This window comes from Hyla sarda (assembly GCF_029499605.1).
Source record: "Hyla sarda isolate aHylSar1 chromosome 1 unlocalized genomic scaffold, aHylSar1.hap1 SUPER_1_unloc_3, whole genome shotgun sequence".
NCBI lineage: Eukaryota > Metazoa > Chordata > Amphibia > Anura > Hylidae > Hyla > Hyla sarda.
In genome coordinates, this window is record NW_026607589.1 from 1,074,862 (window position 1) to 1,100,336 (window position 25,475).

Here is a 25,475-nt window from a genome sequence, read left to right on the forward strand (position 1 = left end):
TAGGCCTCCATACTGTCCCCATATATAGCTGTAGGCCACCATACTGTCCCCATATATAGTTGTAGGCCCCCATACTGCCCCATATATAGTTGTAGGCCCCCAAACTGCCCCCATATATAGTTGTAGGCCCCCATACTGTCCCCATATATAGTTGTAGGCCACCATACTGCCCCCATATATAGTTGTAGGCCACCATACTGTCCCCATATATAGTTGTAGGCCCCCATACTGTCCCCATATATAGCTGTAGGCCCCCATACTGTCCTCATATATAGTTGCAGGCCCCCATACTGCCCCCATATGTAGTTGTAGGCCACCATACTGTCCCCATATATAGTTGTAGGCCACCATACTGTCCCCATATATAGTTGTAGGCCACCATACTGTCCCCATATATAGTTGTAGGCCCCCATACTGTCCCCATATATAGTTGTAGGCCACCATACTGTCCCCATATATAGCTGTAGGCCTCCATACTGTCCCTATATATAGCTGTAGGCCACCATACTGTCCCCATATATAGCTGTAGGCCACCATACTGCACCCATATATAGCTGTAGGCCACCATACTGTCCCCATATATAGTTGTAGGCCGCCATACTGTCCCATATATAGTTGTAGGCCACCATACTGTCCCCATATATAGCTGTAGGCCGCCAAGCTGTCCCCATATATAGCTGTAGGCCACCATATTGTCCCCATATATAGCTGTAGGCCACCATACTGTCCCATATATAGTTGTAGACCACCATACTGTCCCCATATATAGTTGTAGGCCACCATACTGTCCCATATATAGTTGTAGACCACCATATTGTCCCCATATATAGCTGTAGGCCACCATACTGTCCCATATATAGTTGTAGACCACTATACTGTCCCCATATATAGCTGTAGGCCCCCATACTGTCCTCATATATAGCTGTAGGCCTCCATACTGTCCCCATATATAGCTGTAGGCCCCCATACTGTCCCCATATATAGTTGTAGGCCACCATACTGTCCCTATATATAGTTGTAGGCCACCATACTGTCCCCATATATAGTTGTAGGCCACCATACTGTCCCCATATATAGTTGTAGGCCCCCATACTGCCCCATATATAGTTGTAGGCCCCCAAACTGCCCCCATATATAGTTGTAGGCCCCCATACTGTCCCCATATATAGTTGTAGGCCACCATACTGCCCCCATATATAGTTGTAGGCCACCATACTGCCCCCATATATAGCTGTAGGCCACCATACTGTCCCCATATATAGCTGTAGGCCTCATACTGTCCCCATATATAGCTGTAGGCCTCATACTGTCCCCATATATAGCTGTAGGCCCCCATACTGTCCTCATATATAGTTGCAGGCCCCCATACTGCCCCCATATATAGTTGTAGGCCACCATACTGTCCCTATATATAGTTGTAGGCCACCATACTGTCCCCATATATAGTTGTAGGCCCCCATACTGTCCCCATATATAGTTGTAGGCCACCATACTCTCCCCATATATAGCTGTAGGCCACCATACTGCCCCCATATATAGTTGTAGGCCACCATACTGTCCCCATATATAGTTGTAGGCCGCCATACTGTCCCATATATAGCTGTAGGCCACCATACTGTTCCCATATATAGCTGTAGGCCGCCAAGCTGTCCCCATATATAGCTGTAGGCCACCATATTGTCCCCATATATAGCTGTAGGCCACCATACTGTCCCCATATATAGTTGTAGGCCACCATACTGTCCCCATATATAGCTGTAGGCCACCATACTGTCCCATATATAGTTGTAGACCACCATACTGTCCCATATATAGCTGTAGACCACTATATTGTCCCCATATATAGCTGTAGGCCACCATACTGTCCCCATATATAGTTGTAGGCCACCATACTGTCCCCATATATAGTTGTAGGCCACCATACTGTCCCCATATATAGCTGTAGGCCCCCATACTGCCCCCATATATAGCTGTAGGCCACCATACTGTCCCCATATATAGTTGTAGGCCACCATACTGTCCCCATATATAGTTGTAGGCCCCCATACTGCCCCCATATATAGCTGTAGGCCCCCATACTGCCCCCATATATAGCTGTAGGCCCCCATACTGTCCCCATATATAGTTGTAGGCCACCATACTGTCCCCATATATAGCTGTAGGCCCCCAAACTGCCCCCATATATAGTTGTAGGCCACCATACTGTCCCAATATATAGCTGTAGGCCCCCATACTGTCCCCATATATAGTTGTAGGCCCCCATACTGCCCCCATATATAGTTGTAGGCCACCATACTGTCCCCATATATAGTTGTAGGCCCCCATACTGTCCCCATATATAGTTGTAGGCCACCATACTGTCCCCATATATAGTTGTAGGCCACCATACTGCCCCCATATATAGTTGTAGGCCACCATACTGCCCCCATATATAGCTGTAGGCCCCCATACTGTCCCCATATATAGTTGAATGCCCCCATACTGTCCCCATATATAGTTGTAGGCCCCCATACTGTCCCCATATATAGTTGTAGGCCACCATACTGTCCCCATATATAGTTGTAGGCCACCATACTGTCCCCATATATAGTTGTAGGCCACCATACTGTCCCATATATAGCTGTAGGCCACCATACTGTCCCTATATATAGTTGTAGGCCTCCATACTGTCCCCATATATAGTTGTAGGCCCCCAAACTGTCCCCATATATAGGTGTAGGCCACCATACTGTCCCCATATATAGTTGTAGGCCCCCATACTGCCCCATATATAGCTGTAGGCCACCATACTGTCCCATATATAGCTGTAGGCCCCCATACTGCCCCATATATAGTTGTAGGCCCCCATACTGTCCCCATATATAGCTGTAGGCCACCATACTGTCCCCATATATAGTTGTAGGCCCCCATACTGTCCCCATATATAGTTGTAGGCCACCATACTGTCCCCATATATAGCTGTAGGCCCCCATACTGTCCCCATATATAGTTGTAGGCCACCATACTGTCCCCATATATAGCTATAGGCCTCCATACTGTCCCCATATATAGCTGTAGGCCACCATACTGTCCCCATATATAGTTGTAGGCCCCCATACTGCCCCATATATAGTTGTAGGCCCCCAAACTGCCCCCATATATAGTTGTAGGCCCCCATACTGTCCCCATATATAGTTGTAGGCCACCATACTGCCCCCATATATAGTTGTAGGCCACCATACTGTCCCCATATATAGTTGTAGGCCCCCATACTGTCCCCATATATAGCTGTAGGCCCCCATACTGTCCTCATATATAGTTGCAGGCCCCCATACTGCCCCCATATGTAGTTGTAGGCCACCATACTGTCCCCATATATAGTTGTAGGCCACCATACTGTCCCCATATATAGTTGTAGGCCACCATACTGTCCCCATATATAGTTGTAGGCCCCCATACTGTCCCCATATATAGTTGTAGGCCACCATACTGTCCCCATATATAGCTGTAGGCCTCCATACTGTCCCTATATATAGCTGTAGGCCACCATACTGTCCCCATATATAGCTGTAGGCCACCATACTGCACCCATATATAGCTGTAGGCCACCATACTGTCCCCATATATAGTTGTAGGCCGCCATACTGTCCCATATATAGTTGTAGGCCACCATACTGTCCCCATATATAGCTGTAGGCCGCCAAGCTGTCCCCATATATAGCTGTAGGCCACCATATTGTCCCCATATATAGCTGTAGGCCACCATACTGTCCCATATATAGTTGTAGACCACCATACTGTCCCCATATATAGTTGTAGGCCACCATACTGTCCCATATATAGTTGTAGACCACCATATTGTCCCCATATATAGCTGTAGGCCACCATACTGTCCCATATATAGTTGTAGACCACTATACTGTCCCCATATATAGCTGTAGGCCCCCATACTGTCCTCATATATAGCTGTAGGCCTCCATACTGTCCCCATATATAGCTGTAGGCCCCCATACTGTCCCCATATATAGTTGTAGGCCACCATACTGTCCCTATATATAGTTGTAGGCCACCATACTGTCCCCATATATAGTTGTAGGCCACCATACTGTCCCCATATATAGTTGTAGGCCCCCATACTGCCCCATATATAGTTGTAGGCCCCCAAACTGCCCCCATATATAGTTGTAGGCCCCCATACTGTCCCCATATATAGTTGTAGGCCACCATACTGCCCCCATATATAGTTGTAGGCCACCATACTGCCCCCATATATAGCTGTAGGCCACCATACTGTCCCCATATATAGCTGTAGGCCTCATACTGTCCCCATATATAGCTGTAGGCCTCATACTGTCCCCATATATAGCTGTAGGCCCCCATACTGTCCTCATATATAGTTGCAGGCCCCCATACTGCCCCCATATATAGTTGTAGGCCACCATACTGTCCCTATATATAGTTGTAGGCCACCATACTGTCCCCATATATAGTTGTAGGCCCCCATACTGTCCCCATATATAGTTGTAGGCCACCATACTCTCCCCATATATAGCTGTAGGCCACCATACTGCCCCCATATATAGTTGTAGGCCACCATACTGTCCCCATATATAGTTGTAGGCCGCCATACTGTCCCATATATAGCTGTAGGCCACCATACTGTTCCCATATATAGCTGTAGGCCGCCAAGCTGTCCCCATATATAGCTGTAGGCCACCATATTGTCCCCATATATAGCTGTAGGCCACCATACTGTCCCCATATATAGTTGTAGGCCACCATACTGTCCCCATATATAGCTGTAGGCCACCATACTGTCCCATATATAGTTGTAGACCACCATACTGTCCCATATATAGCTGTAGACCACTATATTGTCCCCATATATAGTTGTAGGCCACCATACTGTCCCCATATATAGTTGTAGGCCACCATACTGTCCCCATATATAGTTGTAGGCCACCATACTGTCCCCATATATAGCTGTAGGCCCCCATACTGCCCCCATATATAGCTGTAGGCCACCATACTGTCCCCATATATAGTTGTAGGCCACCATACTGTCCCCATATATAGTTGTAGGCCCCCATACTGCCCCCATATATAGCTGTAGGCCCCCATACTGCCCCCATATATAGCTGTAGGCCACCATACTGTCCCCATATATAGCTGTAGGCCACCATACTGTCCCCATATATAGTTGTAGGCCACCATACTGTCCCCATATATAGTTGTAGGCCCCCATACTGCCCACATATATAGCTGTAGGCCCCCACACTGTCCCCATACATAGTTGTAGGCCACCATACTGCCCCCATATATAGCTGTAGGCCACCATACTGTCCCCATATATAGTTGTAGGCCACCATACTGTCCCCATATATAGTTGTAGGCCACCATACTGCCCCCATATATAGCTGTAGGCCACCATACTGTCCCCATATATAGTTGTAGGCCACCATACTGTCCCCATATATAGTTGTAGGCCACCATACTGTCCCCATATATAGCTGTAGGCCTCCATACTGTCCCCATATATAGCTGTAGGCCACCATACTGTCCCCATATATAGCTGTAGGCCACCATACTGCCCACATATATAGTTGTAGGCCCCCATACTGTCCCCATATATAGCTGTAGGCCACCATACTGTCCCCATATATAGTTGTAGGCCACCATACTGTCCCCATATATAGCTGTAGGCCACCATACTGTCCCCATATATAGTTGTAGGCCACCATACTGTCCCCATATATAGTTGTAGGCCACCATACTGCCCCCCATATATAGTTGTAGGCCACCATACTGTCCCCATATATAGTTGTAGGCCACCATACTGTCCCCATATATAGTTGTAGGCCACCATACTGTCCCCCATATATAGTTGTAGGCCACCATACTGCCCCCCATATATAGCTGTAGGCCACCATACTGTCCCCATATATAGTTGTAGGCCACCATACTGTCCCCATTTATAGTTGTAGGCCACCATACTGTCCCCATATATAGTTGTAGGCCACCATACTGTCCCCATATATAGCTGTAGGCCACCATACTGCCCCCCATATATAGTTGTAGGCCTCCATACTGTCCCCATATATAGTTGTAGGCCTCCATACTGTCCCCATATATAGTTGTAGGCCCCCATACTGTCCCCATATATAGTTGTAGGCCCACCATACTGTTCCTATATATAGTTGTAGGCCACCATACTGTCCCCATATATAGCTGTAGGCCACCATACTGTCCCCATATATAGTTGTAGGCCCCCATACTGTCCCCATATATAGTTGTAGGCCACCATACTGTCCCCATATATAGCTGTAGGCCCCCATACTGTCCCCATATATAGTTGTAGGCCACCATACTGTCCCTATATATAGTTGTAGGCCACCATACTGTCCCCATATATAGTTGTAGGCCACCATACTGTCCCCATATATAGTTGTAGGCCCCCATTCTGCCCCATATATAGTTGTAGGCCCCCCCCCAAACTGCCCCCATATATAGTTGTAGGCCCCCATACTGTCCCCATATATAGTTGTAGGCCACCATACTGCCCCCATATATAGTTGTAGGCCACCATACTGCCCCCCATATATAGCTGTAGGCCACCATACTGTCCCCATATATAGCTGTAGGCCTCATACTGTCCCCATATATAGCTGTAGGCCCCCATACTGTCCTCATATATAGTTGCAGGCCCCCATACTGCCCCCATATATAGTTGTAGGCCACCATACTGTCCCTATATATAGTTGTAGGCCACCATACTGTCCCCATATATAGTTGTAGGCCCCCATACTGTCCCCCATATATAGTTGTAGGCCACCATACTCTCCCCATATATAGCTGTAGGCCACCATACTGCCCCCCATATATAGTTGTAGACCACCATACTGTCCCCATATATAGTTGTAGGCCGCCATACTGTCCCATATATAGCTGTAGGCCGCCAAGCTGTCCCCATATATAGCTGTAGGCCACCATATTGTCCCCCATATATAGCTGTAGGCCACCATACTGTCCCCATATATAGCTGTAGGCCACCATACTGTCCCCATATATAGCTGTAGGCCACCATACTGTCCCATATATAGTTGTAGACCACCATACTGTCCCATATATAGCTGTAGACCACCATATTGTCCCCATATATAGCTGTAGGCCACCATACTGTCCCATATATAGTTGTAGACCACCATACTGTCCCCATATATAGCTGTAGGCCCCCATACTGTCCTCATATATAGCTGTAGGCCTCCATACTGTCCCCATATATAGTTGTAGGCCCCCATACTGTCCCCATATATAGTTGTAGGCCACCATACTGTCCCTATATAGTTGTAGGCCACCATACTGTCCCCATATATAGTTGTAGGCCACCATACTGTCCCTATATATAGTTGTAGGCCACCATACACTGTCCCCATATATAGTTGTAGGCCACCATACTGTCCCCATATATAGTTGTAGGCCACCATACTGTCCCCATATATAGTTGTAGGCCACCATACTGTCCCTATATATAGTTGTAGGCCACCATACTGTCCCCATATATAGCTGTAGGCCACCATACTGTCCCCATATATAGCTGTAGGCCACCATACTGTCCCCATATATAGCTGTAGGCCCCCAAACTGCCTCCATATATAGTTGTAGGCCCCCATACTGCCCCCATATATAGTTGTAGGCCCCCATACTGTCCCCATATATTGTTGTAGGCCACCATACTGCCCCCATATATAGTTGTAGGCCACCATACTGTCCCTATATACAGTTGTAGGCCACCATACTGCCCCCATATATAGTTGTAGACCACCATATTGTCCCCATATATAGTTGTAGGCCCCCATACTGTCCCATATATAGTTGTAGGTCCCCATACTGCCCCCATATATAGTTGTAGGCCACCATACTGTCCCCATATATAGTTGTAGGCCACCATACTGTCCCCATATATAGTTGTAGGCCACCATACTGTCCCCATATATAGTTGTAGGCCCCCATACTGCCCCCATATATAGCTGTAGGCCCCCATACTGCCCCCATATATAGCTGTAGGCCACCATACTGTCCCCATATATAGCTGTAGGCCACCATACTGTCCCCATATATAGTTGTAGGCCACCATACTGTCCCCATATATAGTTGTAGGCCCCCATACTGCCCACATATATAGCTGTAGGCCCCCATACTGTCCCCATATATAGTTGTAGGCCACCATACTGTCCCCATATATAGCTGTAGGCCCCCATACTGCCCACATATATAGTTGTAGGCCACCATACTGTCCCCATATATAGTTGTAGGCCCCCATACTGCCCACATATATAGCTGTAGGCCCCCACACTGTCCCCATATATAGTTGTAGGCCACCACACTGTCCCCATACATAGTTGTAGGCCACCATACTGCCCCCATATATAGCTGTAGGCCACCATACTGTCCCCATATATAGTTGTAGGCCACCATACTGTCCCCATATATAGTTGTAGGCCACCATACTGCCCCCATATATAGCTGTAGGCCACCATACTGTCCCCATATATAGCTGTAGGCCACCATACTGCCCACATATATAGTTGTAGGCCCCCATACTGTCCCCATATATAGCTGTAGGCCACCATACTGTCCCCATATATAGTTGTAGGCCACCATACTGTCCCCATATATAGCTGTAGGCCACCATACTGTCCCCATATATAGTTGTAGGCCACCATACTGTCCCCATATATAGTTGTAGGCCACCATACTGCCCCCATATATAGTTGTAGGCCACCATACTGTCCCCATATATAGTTGTAGGCCACCATACTGTCCCCATATATAGTTGTAGGCCACCATACTGTCCCCATATATAGTTGTAGGCCACCATACTGTCCCCATATATAGTTGTAGGCCACCATACTGCCCCCATATATAGTTGTAGGCCACCATACTGTCCCCATATATAGTTGTAGGCCACCATACTGTCCCCATATATAGTTGTAGGCCACCATACTGTCCCCATATATAGTTGTAGGCCACCATACTGTCCCCATATATAGTTGTAGGCCACCATACTGCCCCCATATATAGCTGTAGGCCACCATACTGCCCCCATATATAGTTGTAGGCCCCCATACTGCCCCCATATATAGTTGTAGGCCACCATACTGTCCCCATTTATAGTTGTAGGCCACCATACTGTCCCCATATATAGTTGTAGGCCACCATACTGTCCCCATATATAGCTGTAGGCCACCATACTGCCCCCATATATAGTTGTAGGCCTCCATACTGTCCCCATATATAGTTGTAGGCCTCCATACTGTCCCCATATATAGTTGTAGGCCCCCATACTGTCCCCATATATAGTTGTAGGCCACCATACTGTTCCTATATATAGTTGTAGGCCACCATACTGTCCCCATATATAGCTGTAGGCCACCATACTGCCCCCATATATAGTTGTAGGCCCCCATACTGTCCCCATATATAGTTGTAGGCCACCATACTGTCCCCATATATAGCTGTAGGCCACCATACTGTCCCCATATATAGCTGTAGGCCACCATACTGTCCCTATATATAGTTGTAGGCCACCATACTGTCCCCATATATAGTTGTAGGCCACCATACTGTCCCCATATATAGTTGTAGGCCACCATACTGCCCCCATATATAGTTGTAGGCCACCATACTGTCCCCATATATAGCTGTAGGCCTCCATACTGTCCCTATATATAGCTGTAGGCCTCCATACTGTCCCTATATATAGTTGTAGGCCACCATACTGTCCCCATATATAGTTGTAGGCCCCCATACTGTCCCCATATATAGCTGTAGGCCACCATACTGCCCCCATATATATAGCTGTAGGCCACCATACTGTCCCCATATATAGTTGTAGGCCACCATACTGTCCCCATATATAGTTGTAGGCCCCCATACTGCCCCCATATATAGTTGTAGACCACCATACTGCCCCCATATATAGCTGTAGGCCTCCATACTGTCCCCATATATAGTTGTAGGCCTCCATACTGTCCCCATATATAGTTGTAGGCCACCATACTGCCCCCATATATAGCTGTAGGCCACCATACTGTCCCCATATATAGCTGTAGGCCACCATACTGCCCCCATATATAGCTGTAGGCCCCCAAACTGCCCCCATATATAGCTGTAGGCCCCCAAACTGTCCCCATATATAGTTGTAGGCCCCCATACTGTCCCCATATATAGCTGTAGGCCACCATACTGTCCCCATATATAGCTGTAGGCCACCATACTGCCCCCATATATAGCTGTAGGCCCCCAAACTGTCCCCATATATAGCTGTAGGCCACCATACTGTTCCCATATATAGCTGTAGGCCACCATACTGCCCCCATATATAGCTGTAGGCCCCCAAACTGTCCCCATATATAGCTGTAGGCCACCATACTGCCCCCATATATAGTTGTAGGCCCCCAAACTGTCCCCATATATAGTTGTAGGCCCCCATACTGTCCCCATATATAGTTGAATGCCCCCATACTGTCCCCATATATAGTTGTAGGCCCCCAAACTGTCCCCATATATAGTTGTAGGCCATCATACTGCCCCCATATATAGTTGTAGGCCTCCATACTGTCCCCATATATAGTTGTAGGCCACCATACTGTCCCCAGATATAGCTGTAGGCCCCCAAACTGTCCCCATATATAGTTGTAGGCCACCATACTGTCCCCATATATAGTTGTAGGCCTCCATACTGTCCCCATATATAGTTGTAGGCCACCATACTGTCCCCATATATAGTTGTAGGCCTCCATACTGTCCCCATATATAGCTGTAGGCCACCATACTGTCCCCATATATAGTTGTAGGCCTCCATACTGTCCCCATATATAGTTGTAGGCCACCATACTGTCCCCATATATAGTTGTAGGCCACCATACTGTCCCCATATATAGTTGTAGGCCACCATACTGTCCCCATATATAGTTGTAGGCCACCATACTGCCCCCATATATAGCTGTAGGCCACCATACTGCCCCCATATATAGTTGTAGGCCACCATACTGTCCCTCTTTGGTGTCCACTGCTCCTCTGGTCTGGGGACCTATTCCTATGGCTCAGAGCAGTAGGTCCCCGGTCTGCAGGGACAGTGGAGCAACAAAGCTGATGGTAGTTCCTGCCCACAGCACCCAGTGCCCGCTCTGCCCCTTTGCTGTCCTCCGCTCCTCGGTGCAGTGACGTCAGCCGACCATTTCTTTCAAAGTTGTCCAGACCAGTAACCAGTGGCTGTGGCTGCAATTACTGAGTTTTTTCAAGTACCCCCTGGAGAACTGCTAAGTACCCCTGGGGGAGAACCACTGCCCTATCCTTTGCCTGAATTCTCTGGCTGACATGAGGATTATAAAGGGGGCGGTTTGAATGACTGCTCCATTATAACCTGCGGGGTCAGGTGGATTGGGGGGCACGGTCATTTGGTCCCTGACCGGCCCCATAGCAGTGATTTTCCCTGAGGCTGTGTCCACATGATTGTCAAAGACGGGTGTCCCTGCTCCTTGTAAGGAAGTGGTGTCAAACTGTGGCCCTCCAGATGTTGCAAACTTCAACTCCCGGATATGCTGGGTTTTGCCAAACATTTGGAAGGCTGCAGTTTGAAGACCACCGCACTAAGGGATACCATGAGAGGGAAGCCTTGATTTACCTTTCGGGGACAGTGTGCATCCTCTGTAGGAGGCAGACAAAACTTTTAGTGTTCAGGCATAATGAGAGTTGAAGTTTTGCAACATCTGGAGGGCCACAGTTTGACACCACTGTTGTATGGCTGCTCCGCTATCATAGCAACTATCTTTCTTCAGTTTTGCAGTAAATCTTATTTAAAAATGAAGGGTACAAAGTACTATTGCTTAGAAATGCAAAAATGTCCTGGGTTGTTAAGGGGTTAATACTGATAATAAAATCTGTGTTATTCTCTGCAGATTCTTGTAGCAGGAGATCAGAGGAGAATCTTCTATCTTCAGATTATAAAGCAGATGATGATATCACACAAGATACATATGAAGAACATTCCATTATCCCAGATACACCCTCAGCCCTTCACAGCCAAGATCTGTCATCTCATCCTTATATACAGGTCCTGTCTTCTCAGTCATCACAGGATGTTCAGAAAAATAAAAGCCACAGAAGGAATGATGGACATCAAAGAGATCATACAGGGAAAAAACCATATTCATGCTCAGAATGTGGGAAATGTTTTATTTCTAAATCAAGTCTTGTTAGACATCAGAGATATCACACAGGAGAGAAGCCATTTTCATGTTCAGAATGTGGGAAATATTTTACTCAGAAATCAGACCTTGTTGTACATCAAAGAACTCACACAGGGGAGAAGCCATTTTCATGTTCAGAATGTAGAAAATGTTTTACTGAGAAATCACATCTTGTTCAACATCAAATAACTCACACGGGTGAAGCCATTTTCATGTACAGAATGTGAGAAATGTTTTACTGATAAAGCAAATCTTCTTAAACATCAAAGAACTCACACAGGGGAGAAGCCATTTTCATGCTCAGCATGTGGAAAAAGTTTTACTTACAGATCAACTCTCGCTGAACATGAAAAATCTCACACAGAGGAGAAGCCATTTTCATGTTCAGAATGTGGGAAATGTTTTACTAAAATATCAAATCTTAAAAAACACCAAAGAACTCACACAGAGGAGAAACTATTTTCATGTTCAAAATGTGGGAAATGTTATACTCGCAAACCAAACCTTATCAGTCATCTAAGAACTCACACAGGAGAGAAACCATTTTCATGCTCAGAATGTGAGAAATGTTTTACTTGGAAATCAGCTCTTCTTCAGCATCAAAGAATTCACATAGGAGAGAAGCCAATTCAGAGTAATAAATGATGCAGATAACACATCTATATATTAACCATGTACATAGGATATCTGACATTTATACATATATCATATACTGCATCTCCAAACTTGTTCCCAATTGTTAATAAAAGTTTTCTTTTAGAATGTAGTCACCTATCCAGCTTTGTCATATACAGCTCTACTGTATACATACAGCTCAGCTACATGTACATTACACATATACAGCTCTACTGTGTACACATACAGCTCAGCTACATGTACATTACACATATACAGCTCTACTGTGTACACATACAGCTCAGCTACATGTACATTACACATATACAGCTCTACTGTGTACACATACAGCTCAGCTACATGCACATTACACATATACAGCTCTACTGTGTACACATACAGCTCAGCTACATGTACATTACACATATACAGCTCTACTGTGTACACATACAGCTCAGCTACATGTACATTACACATATACAGCTCTACTGTGTACACATACAGCTCAGCTACATGTACATTACACATATACAGCTCTACTGTGTACACATACAGCACAGCTACATGTACATTACACATATACAGCTCTACTGTGTACACATACAGCACAGCTACATGCACATTACACATATACAGCTCTACTGTGTACACGTACAGCTCAGCTACATGTACATTACACATATATACAGCTCTACTGTGTACACATACAGCTCAGCTACATGCACATTACACATATACAGCTCTCCTATGTACATATACAGCTCAGCTACATGTACATTACACATATACAGCTCTACTGTGTATACATACAGCTCAGCTACATGTACATTACACATATACAGCTCAGCTACATGCACATTACACATATACAGCTCTCCTATGTACACATACAGCAGAGGACACCAGAGTACCTGGAGGAAGCCCACGTAAACACATACAAACTCATTGCAGATCTTGTCCTTGGTTGGATTTGAACCTACGACCTCGGCGCTGTAAGGCAAGAGCACTAACCACTCAGCCATCTTGCCGTATAGAAGTCGGCACCCACCAAACATCTGGGATTTGTGTTTTCCCCTGATCTCACAGTCAGCGCTTCATTCTCTGCCCGGGACATGACATCATCACAGTCATCATCGCTCTTACCTGGATTACACTGGAGAACTGCTCACTAGCGCCACCATACGGGTGCCAGCCGGTTAGGTAGTCATATCCAAGTGCTCAGGACTCTACCTAATAGTCTGCACATACAATGGGCTCAGGGTCACTTATTCACAGTCCTGGCTACCAGAAAGAGTATAGACTCCTCTCACAAACTCTGTCTGGACACCGGACACTTTCCCTGCACTTGCCTTATAGACTCTGAGTATCAGCTGCTACAAGCAGCCGTGACTCACCACTTATGGCAGACATCAGACATTGCACAGTCATCACACCGACTGTGTGTGCGGGGGCCAGTGGGGCGCCATGTCTCTATCACGGCAGCCAGGTAAGTGGGACTGTGCATTGTCCATCTCTGTACACAGGCCCCTGTCTCCTCCTCTCACCCAGATCAATGTCTCTGCCCCTCAGGGGACTATCAGGCCTCCTGCCACATATTAGATTGGAGAACACTAAGATGGGTCCTACTTGTGGTTGTGTTAGGTGCGGCCAATCCTACCAGCGAAGCCCAAACGGATAACATGTAGATGTCATTCCAAAGGGCTGGACCCCGGGATTTTGGAAACTCTGCCCCTCCCCCCCAACCTGTTGGGTTCCAAAAGCAATAATAATGTTGGTAGGAATTAGGGTGTGAATCCTAAGCTTAATAAGGTAGGTACCCAACGAGAGTGCGGCTCAGTTTGCCCACAAGGGATGTGACATTGTTTGTCCACCAGCAAAGAGGCTCTGTGGCTCCTAGATGACTGTCCACATCTCACCTACCGTCCTCTACTATAACAGCCGCTCTATTTATGGGCCCATGGGGGGGGGGGGGGAGACCTTGTACTTGGGGAGAGGTGTATATGACAAGTGAATGGAAAAGGACCTGACAAGAGAACGACCTCCTCCGCCCGCCCCTCCTCCGCCCTCTCACCGACTAAACATCTTCCTTCTTTTATAAAACAGGACAGAAAGGGGGCGGTTACATCACCTGTGGCAGCTCATTTGCATATTGCACTGGCCCAGCACTCTGATTGGCTGATGCTTTTGTCAGTTAATGCCGCCTGCTATGTGCTTGGTGCATATGTGAGACAGGGAAAGTAGTGTACACAGAGAGCGCCCCCTATGGATACCAACTGACGAAGGGAATCCAGTCTGATGGTAACCAAGGCTCATTTATAATCCTGACCTGTCCCCCTTTATGTTGTAATAACTGCGGGGACGTTAAATTATCAAAGGGAATCTCAGATTGGTTTTTCGTGACATATTGTACTTAAAGGGGTTATCCAGGAAAAACTTTTGTTATATATCAACTGGCTCCAGAAAATTAAACAGATTTGTAAATTACTTCTATTAAAAAATCTTAATCCTTTCAGTACTTATGAGCTGCTGAAGTTGAGTTGTTCTTTTCTGTCTAAGTCCTCTCTGATGACACGTGTCTCGGGAACCGCCCAGTTTAGAAGCAAATCCCCATAGGAAACCTCTTCTACTCTGTGCAATTCCTGAGACAAGCAGAGATGTCAGCAGAGAGCACTGTGTCCAGACAGAAAACAACAACTCAACTTCAGCAGCTGATAATAATTGAAAGGATTAAGATTTTTTAATAGAAGTAATTTACAAATCTGTTTAACTTTCTGGAACCAGTTGATATAAAAAAAAGTTTTTTTATCTGGAATACCCCTTTAATGTTAGTGGTAAATTTTGGTCCATACATTCTGCATTTTAGTGTGAAAAACACCAAACATTTCATGAAAAATTTAAAATCTAGCATTTTTTGGAATTTCAGATTCTCTACTTGTAAAGTAGATCGCCGTCCCCACCGCTGATCACCACCGCACACCCGCGGCGCTGTGATCGTGACTGGACGTGATTGTACGTCAATTTGCGGGAACGCACAGAAAAAAATGGATGAACAATTAAGTCCATTTGTGGGAAGGGGTTAAGGAGCGATGATCGCTCTAGGATGTGTTATCTTAGTGTTCCCTTTAGTTTTTTGTACTTTATAGAAGCTAAAATATAAGGTAGAGAAATAAATGTATTTAATCCGGGATAACATAGTAATCTTTAGGATGTCCTAACAGGGGGGTGTGAGCACTACACCATGTGACTTCAGGGTAGAGAAGGCTTTACTGAGCATGCTCAGTAAAACCAATGTCCCTTACAATAAGGGACATTTCCGGATGTATTTGGTAACGTCCGTCAGCCATAGACCTCAATGTTAAAATATATAATTTATCCGTTTCTTGAAACAGAAAAATAATGAGTGCACATCCCGTCACATGTTCCGTCACCACTAAATTCCGTTAGTTGTAACGAACTATTACAGGTCATAACGGATAATAGAAAAATCACATAGACTTTAATGGGATTTTGTAACAGACGTAGAACATCCTTTTTTTTAACATTTTCTAAAGGAATTTCAAACAGATTTATAAAACGGAGTAATTTTGGAGTGTGAAAAGGGCCAAACAGTAATATTCATGTTGCCACAATAAAAAAATGACAAATATAAACACTTTAAAAAGAGAACAAGAAAGACGACAAAAAAAAAGAAGAAATAGATAGGAAAATAAATACAAAGTCCCGACATCTCGCCTAAAACGTAACTAACAATTATTTATAGGGGTACTCCGCTGCTAGACATCTAATCCTCTATCCAAAGTATAGAAGATAAGAGGTCTGATTGTGGGGGTCCTGCTGCTGTTCTAAACATACGCCGGGTCCGTGCAGCAGTGGTGGTGACCTCCCAGCCACGCCCCCTCTATTCATCTCTATAGACATAAATGGAGGGGATGTGGCATGACATCACTAGGGGGCGTGGCTATGACATCACTACCACGGCCACCGGCTCCAAGCGTCCTGAACAAAATTCAAGAACGCTTGAGCACAGAAATACCCCTTTACCTAAACAATTATTTAATAGGAACCTGTCTTCAGATTTTACCATATAGAACAAGCGGCAAATATTATTAACGGCTTCTGATTTAGAAAAATGTATTTTAAAACCTGATAAAAAAATTACGTAAATAGACGTCAAGACGGGAAACGCTGGTCTAGGGTTTGTGATAAATAAAAGTATCTGCAGCGTCTTATGTTCAGAAGAGACGATCTTCAAGGGAGACGCGCGGATCCTGTCTGATGCCTTGAATTAAAGTCTCTATAATCATAATGAGAAGGGGGCGGGGACAACACTGACGCGTTACATTCCCTATATACAACGTCAGGGACAATATTACATTTATTATAAGTCCAGTGTGCGGAGATGGATATAAGAATAATAAATCATATAAGAAAGAAAACTTTTATTAACAATTGGTAACAAGTCTGGAGATGCAGTATATGATATACCGTATATACTCGAGTATAAGCCGAGTTTTTCAGCACGATTTTTCGTGCTGAAAACACCCCCCTCGGCTTATACTCGAATGAACTCCCCACCCGCAGTGGTCTTCAACCTGCGGACCTCCAGAGGTTTCAAAACTACAACTCCCAGCAAGCCCGGGCAGCCATCAGCTGTCCGGGCTTGCTTGGAGTTGTAGTTTTGAAACCTCCGGAGGTCCGCAGGTTGAAGACCACTGCGGCCTTCGACATCATCCAGCCCCCTTTCACCCCCTTTAGTTCTGTACAGTACTCACCTCCGCTCGGCGCTGGTCCGGTCCTGCAGGACTGTCCGGTGAGGAGGTGGTCCGGTGGGATAGTGGTTCCGGGCTGCCATCTTCACCGGGGAGGCCTCTTCTAAGCGCTTCGGGCCCGGCCCCAGAATAGTCACGTTGCCTTGACAACGACGCAGAGGTACGTTCATTACCAACGTACTTCTGCGTCATCGTCAAGGCAACGCCTCTATTCTGGGCCCGAAGCGTGGAGAAGAGGCGCCCCCGGTGAAGATAGCAGCCCGGAACCACTATCCCACCGGACCACCTCCTCACCGGACAGTCCTGCAGGACCGGACCAGCGCCGAGAGGAGGCAAGTACTGTACAGAACTAAAGGGGGTGAGAGGGGGCTGGATGATGTCGAAGGCTGCAGTGGTCTTCAACCTGCGGACCTCCGGAGGTTTCAAAACTCCAGAGGTTTCAAAACCTCTGGAGGTCCGCAGGTTGAAGACCACTGAGGGCGGATGATGACAAGAGGATGATGAAGGGGGGGGTGTGGGATGATAAGAGGATGATGAAGGGGGGGTATGGGATGATGAAGGGGGGTGGGGATGATGACAAGGGGATGATGAAGGGGGGGGGGGTGTGGGATGATGACAAGGGGATGATGAAGGGGGATGGGGATGATGACAAGGGGATGATGAAGGGGGGGTGTGGGATGATGACAAGGGGATGATGATGAGGGTCTGGATGATGACAGGCGGTGATGATGATGAGGATGTAAATGACGGGGGTCTGGATGATGACAGGGGGGGATGATGTATTTCCCACCCTAGGCTTATACTCGAGTCAATAACTTTTCCTGGGATTTTGGGTTGAAATTAGGGGTCTCGGCTTATACTCGGGTCGGCTTATACTCGAGTATATACGGTATGTATAAATGTCAGATATCCTATATACTTGGATAATATATAGATGTGTTATCTGCATCATTTATTACTCTGAATTGTCTTCTCTCCTGTGTGAGTTATTAGATGATATTTAAGTGTTGATTTTGCAGTAAAACATTTCCCACATTCTACACATGAAAATGGCTTCTCTCCTGTGTGAGTTCTTTTATGTGGAACAAGATGTGATTGAACACTAAAACATTTCCCACATTCTGAACATGAATATGGCTTCTCCCCTGTGTGAGTTCTTTGATGTACAACAAGGTCTGATTTCTGAGTAAAACATTTCCCACATACTGAACATGAAAATGGCTTCTCTCCTGTGTGAATTCTTTGATGTTGAACAAGACCTGATTTAAAAGTAAAACATTTCCCACATTCTGAGCATGAATATGGTTTCTTTCCTGTATGAGCTCGTTGATGTCCAACACCCCTTCTGTGACCTTTATTTTGCTGAACATCCTGTGATGACTGAGAAGACAGGACCTGTATATAAGGATGAGATGACAGATCTTGGCTGTGAAGGGCTGAGGGTGTATCTGGGATAATGGAATGTTCTTCATATGTATCTTGTGTGATATCATCATCTGCTTTATAATCTGAAGATATAAGATTCTCCTCTGATCTCCTGCTACAAGAATCTGCAGAGAATAACACAGAATTTAATAACTTTAAAGGGGTATTCACATCTTAAAGACCCTATGTAATGTTGTAGTACTTGTCAAAAAACACACTTGTGCAAATAGTTATAATTACTTTCCTTGAAGCCTTTGAAGGAAACCTCTCCTGCTCTGGACAGTTCCTGACATGGACAGAGGTGTCAGCAGAGAGCACTGTGGTCAGACTGAAAAAACTACACGTCTTTCTGTGGAGCATACAGCAGCTGATAAATACTATTCATTTACTTTAATAGAAGTAATTTACAAATCTGTTTCATTTTCTGGCGCCAATTGATTTAAAAAAAAAAAAAAAATAAATAATTGTTTTCCACTGGAGTTCCCCTTTAATTACCAAGACCCATTTTCAAATGTCTCTCTATGTTGTATTACCTTTGGGCGCTTTTACTGACTGAAGCGACTCTGATATTGTTTTTACGTGACGTATTGTAGTTTATAGTGGAAAATTAGTTCTCTAGGATTGTGGGGATAAAAAGGTGAAATTATTAAACTTAAAAATCAACAAAAAAATTATGATGTATTGTGGTTAGATATTAACAGAACTATAATGGGACATTAATATAGATAGAATGGGATAGATAAAAAAAAAAGGAATGACAGAAAAATTAAAAAATAAATAAATTAAACATGAAAAAAGTTTAAAAAAATGTATAAAATAAAAAAAAATCTGGTAAAATTAAAAAAAAAAAGGAAATAGAAAAAAAATGTAATTAGTTGAAACATTAAATAAAATGTGAAAAATATAAAATTTTAGGAATGACATTTAAATTAATAAAAATACAGTAAATAAAATAGAAAATAGTAGAGCTAGTAGTGCGTCTTACCATCTTGCCGCACACACTTAGGGCTCATTCACACGAGCTGATTTATATGCACGGTTCTTGCTTCGTGTTAGAAAGGGGGATGGGCTCTTCAATGGGGCTTGTGGCGGGTTTTCCGGATCGGAAATTCCACAGCCGAAAATCTCCTGTGGATAGCCCGCCCCCTTTATAACAAGTAGCGGGAAACCTGCAAATAAATCCTCTTGTGTGAACGAGCCCTTAGTGTGATCCCCATTAGTAACAGACGCACATACTCGCCATTTCCCTACGTTTTCCTCTTCTTACAATTGCTCTGAGCTCAAATTCACCACGTTTTATGCAGAAACTTTACTAAATTTGTAGATTTCATGTGAAAATATATATTTTTCCTTAATGGCCACGTCCCCTTTGTAGGGTTTTCTGAGTAAGGTGGAGAGTTAGTCGGTTTTTGGATTTTTTTTGTTGGAAATTCTGACACAACACACATGTGACACAATAAACCCTACAAAATCTACTCGGAAAAGCCTTAAAGGGGTACTCCGGTGAAAAACTTTTTTTCTTAAATCAACTGGTGCCAGAAAGTTAAACAGATTTGTAAATTACTTCTATTAAAAAATCTTAATCCTTCCTGTACTTATTAGCTGCTGAATACTACAGTGGAAATTATTTTCTTTTTGAAACACAGAGCTCTCTGCATACATCACGAGCACAGTGCTCTCTGCTGACATCTCTGTCCATTTTAGGAAATATCCAGAGCAGCATATGTTTGCTATGGGGATTTCCTTTTACCCTGGACAGTTCCTAAAATGGACAGAGATGTCAGCAGAGAGCTCTGTAGCCATGATGTCAGCAGAGAGCACTGTAGCCATGATGTCAGCAGACAGCTCTCTGTTTCAAACGGAAAATAATTTCCTCTGCAGTATTCAGGAGCTAATAAGTACAGGAAGGATTAAGATTTTTTTAATAGAAGTCATTTACAAATCTGTTTAACTTTCTGGCACCAGTTGATTTAAAAAAAAAAGTTTTTCACCGGAGTACCTCTTTAACCCCAAGGCGGGACATCGCTGCGGCCGGTGATAGGCTGAAGCTCCATGTGACGTGCCGGGCTAACAGGAAGTAAGAAGAATACAGCCCGGGGACCGAACACCTGTACCGGAGTGTACCGGAGCTCCGGGGGCTCGTTGGCAGGTAAGAGAATGTGTGTTTTCTTTCATTTTGCAGCCCGGACGGGATGAAATGAAAAAAGTGCGCGCCGGAGTACTCCTTTAAGGACGCAGAAAATTTTATTTTTACGTTTTCGTTTTTTCCTCCTCGCCTTCAAAAAATCCTAACTCTTTTATATTTTCATCCACAGACTAGTATGAGGGCTTGTTTTTTGCGCGACCAGTTGTCCGTTGTAATGCCATCACTCACTTTACCATAAAATGTATGGCGTAACCAAAAAAATACTATTTGTGTGGGGAAATTAAAAAGAAAACCGCAATTTTGCTAATTTTGGAAGGTTTCGTTTTCATGCTGTACAATTTATGGTAAAAATTATGTGTTCTTTATTCTTTGGGTCAATACGTTTAAAATGATACCCGTCATAACATACTTTTCTATTAATGTTGCGCTAAAAAAAAAATCACAAACTTTTTAACCAAATTAGTACGTTTAAAATCCCCCTATTTTGAAGACACATAACTTTTTCATTTTTCCATATAAGCGGCGGTATGAGGGCTCTTTTTTTGTGCCGTGATCTGTACTTTTTCTTGATACCATATTTGCTGATATAAAACTTTTAATACATTTTTTATAATTTTTTTTTTTGGAATAAAATGTTATAAAAAAGCAGCTATTTTGGACTTTTTTTTTTACGTTCACGCCGCTCACCGTACGGGATCATTAACATTTTATTTTAATAGTTCAGATATTTACGCACGCGGTGATACCAAATATGTATATAAAATATTTTTTTATACTTTTTGGGTAGGGAAATAGGGAAAATGGGGCAATTTACGTTTTTATTGGGGGAGGGGGTTTTTCAAATTTTTTTAACTTTTTTTTTTTTACTTTTATCTTTACACTTTAATAGTCCCCATAGGGGACTATTTATAGCAATCACTCGATTGCTAATACTGTTCAGTGCTATGCATAGGACACAGCACTGCTCAGGGTTATCGGTCATCTTCTGCTATGGTCTGCGGGACAGCAGATCAGAACAGAAGACGCCGGGAAGACAGCGGAGGCAGGTGAGGGGACCTCCGTCTGCCGTGCTGGATGATCGGATCGTTGCGGCAGCGCTGCGGGCAATCCGATCATCCAATGAAGTGACCGAGATGCTGCAGATGCCGTGATCGGCATCTGAGGGGTTAATGGCGGACATCCGCAGGATCGCGGGTGTCCGCCATTACCGGCTGGTCCCTGGCTGCGATCAACAGCCAGGACCTGCCGCGCATGATCCAGGCATCGCTCCGATGCTCGCGGTTATGCTTAGGACGTAAATGTACGTCCTGGTACGTTAAGTACCGCATCACCAGGACGTACATTTACGTCCTGCATCGTTAAGGGGTTAAAGGGGTACTCCGCCCCTAGACATCTTATCCCCTATCCAAGGGATAGGGGATAAGATGTCAGAGCGCCGCGGTCCCGCTGCTGGGGACCCTGGGGATCGCCGCTGCGGCACCGCGCTATCATTACTGCACATAGAGAGTTCGCTCTGTGCGTAATGACGGGCAATACAGGGGACTGAGCAGCGTGACGTCATGGCTCCGCCCCTCGTGACATCACGGCCCGCCCCTCGTGACATGACGGGGGCGGAGCCGTGATGTAATGATGCTCCAGCCCCTTTATTGCCCGTCATTACGTGCAGAGCGAACTCGCTCTGTGCTGTAATGATAGCGCAGTGCCGCAGCGGGGATCCCGAGGGTCCCAAGCAGCGGGACCGCGGTGCTCTGACATCTTATCCCCTATTCTTTGGATAGGGGATAAGATGTCTAGGGGCGGAGTACCTCTTTAAAGGGGTTATCCAGGAATGGAAAAAAAAGAAAAATTCTCAGATCAGCTTAGGACACTAACCTTGTATCTATTATTCTACTGAGACCTTTGTATCTCCTGTACGTGGCTCTAATACACCTTTTTGCCCTCCTACTTGCTCCCTTCCCCGCACGCTGTCTTTAACCTCTTGGGGACACAGGGCGTACCTGCACGTCCTGCTCCCGCGATGTAACGCGTGGTCACTGCGTGACTCCATGTCATATCGGGTCGGTCCCAGCGGCTAACGGTAGCCGGCACCCAGGGCTAATACCAGACATCCCCGATCGCGGTGATCTCCGGTATTAACCCATCTAAAATGTGAAAAAAAGTATTCCCAACAGCTCAGTCGGGCTGATCGGGACCACCGCAGTGTCTGGATCCGCTGGGAGGCAAGCGGAGGGTCCCTTACCTGCCTCCGATCAGCGATTGATTGCTCCAAGCCTGAGATCCAACCTTGAGCAATCGACATCCGATAACACTAATCAATGCAAGGCTATGGCATAGCATTGATCAGTGCTGGCAATCAATGTACTGCATGTTATATCCCCCTATGGGAGCTATAACATTGCAAAAAAAAGGGTAAAAAAAAAGAGTTAATAAATGCGATTTAACCCCTTCCCAAATAGAAATTTAAATCACCCCCCTTTTCCCATTTAAATAAAAAATAAAATAAAATTAATATAAACATATGTGGTATCGCCGCGTGCGTAAATGTCCGTAATATAAAAATATTTTGTTAATTAAACCGCACGGTCAATGGCGTACGCGCAAAAAAAAAATCCAAGTATATTTTTGGTCACTTTTTATACCATAAAAAAATGAATAAAAAGCAAAAGTTTTATTTATTTTTAACCTCTAAAGGACTCAGGGCGTACAGGTACACCCTGGGCGCCTGGGTCTTAGCGCATCCTTTGTAGTACCCTGGTGATATCCTGTGTGGACTGGAGATGTGACAAAATGCCACGCCCCCATGTAACGAGGGGGTGGGACATAACGTCTCATCTCCAGTCCTGGAAGTGACTGAGGCCCGAGCAACACAGACAAGGGAACTGTCACAGGAACAGGGTGAGGGGGCTGTAAGGGTCTTCAATCAATTGCTTCAATGGAAGGAGCTGAGGACCCGAAGCTACAAACACATAATCAAAATACCCATCGGCACTGGAGACCACGAGGACCTGCGTGACCACAGAGGAATTAGCCCATGAGAGGATAATCTTATTCATAGGTTTGTCCTTGTGGATCTCTGTGGATGAAGAAAGCCCACCCAAAAGCTGTCCCTGGGATGGAACAGGACCAAGTGTTTTCCGGCCAGGATTGGCATGATCAGAGCTAAGGGCCCGATTTACCACAATAAAGACACAGCCCCTACCTCCTACTCTAATCCCTCTCCTCAGCAGAAAGGGGGGTGACCTGAGCTGCATTGGTTTGACCTTTAAAGGGGTACTTTGACCCTAAGACATCTTACCTCTTATTGAAAGGATAGGGGATAAGATGCCTGATCGCGGGGGTCCCGACGCTGGGAAACCCTGCAATCTTTCATGCAGCACCCCGCTATCTTCAGCCTCCAGAGCGAACATCGCTCCGGGTCTGATGAATCACGATCACGGGGCCTGAGTATTGTGACGTCATGGCCCCGCCCCTGTGTGACATCACGGCCCCGCCCCTGTGTGACATCACGGTCCGCCCCCTCAATGCAAGCCTATGGGAGGGGGTGTGGTGAAAGTCGTGGAGCCGTGACATCACGATACTCCGGCCCTGAGATCGTGATTCATCAGACCCAAAGCGATGATCGCTCCGCAGGCTGGTGATAACAGGGTGCTGCATGAAAGATTGTGGGGGTCCCCAGCAGCGGGACCCCCGTGATCAGGCATCTTATCCCCTATCCTTTCGATAAGATGTCTTAGGGTTGTAGTACCCCTTTAAAGATGATCTGGAACCAGGAGGCATGGGGGGAGGGTTTGAAAGCCGAAGTAACAATCTGACAGAAGACAGAATGGTGGTAGAATCTGTGACTTTTCTCTATATTTAGTGGTTACTACTCACCGGGGTGGTTACTTGTAGGAATGTCCTCCTTATACTGCTTATCACCGCTCACATCTGCCTCTTCTTCTACTTTTATGTCTGTAGCATTAATATAGTTTAGATTGTTTCCTGTAGGAATGTCCTCCTTATACTGCTCATCACTGCTCACATCTGTCTCTTCTTCCTTTATGTCTTTAACATTAATATAGATCAGATCCCTCCCTGTAGGAATGTCCTTCTTACACTGCTCATCACTGCTCACATCTGTCTCTGGAGCATTAATATTGTTCGGATTTTCTCCCTAAATCATAAGATATGGAAGAAATATTGTAAAAGTCATCAGACAGTAGGAGAAGTCACGTGGGATTTTATAGATGAGCAGGAGATGAGGAGTCATGGAGGGTGAGGGGACTGACCACAAGAGCTTCACAGCCCTTC

At 45.3% G+C, this 25,475-nt stretch overlaps 1 protein-coding gene across 1 annotated transcript in view; it reads right to left on the reverse strand.

Annotated features, from left to right (window-relative positions):
- The window catches only part of LOC130298177 (uncharacterized), a 185,373-nt gene that overhangs the window by 154,148 nt on the left and 5,750 nt on the right, over positions 1–25,475 (reverse strand). The window contains 2 exon segments of the mRNA XM_056551088.1: positions 18,574–19,164; positions 25,059–25,338. Of these exon segments, the coding sequence (XP_056407063.1) occupies positions 18,574–19,164; positions 25,059–25,338 (871 nt within the window).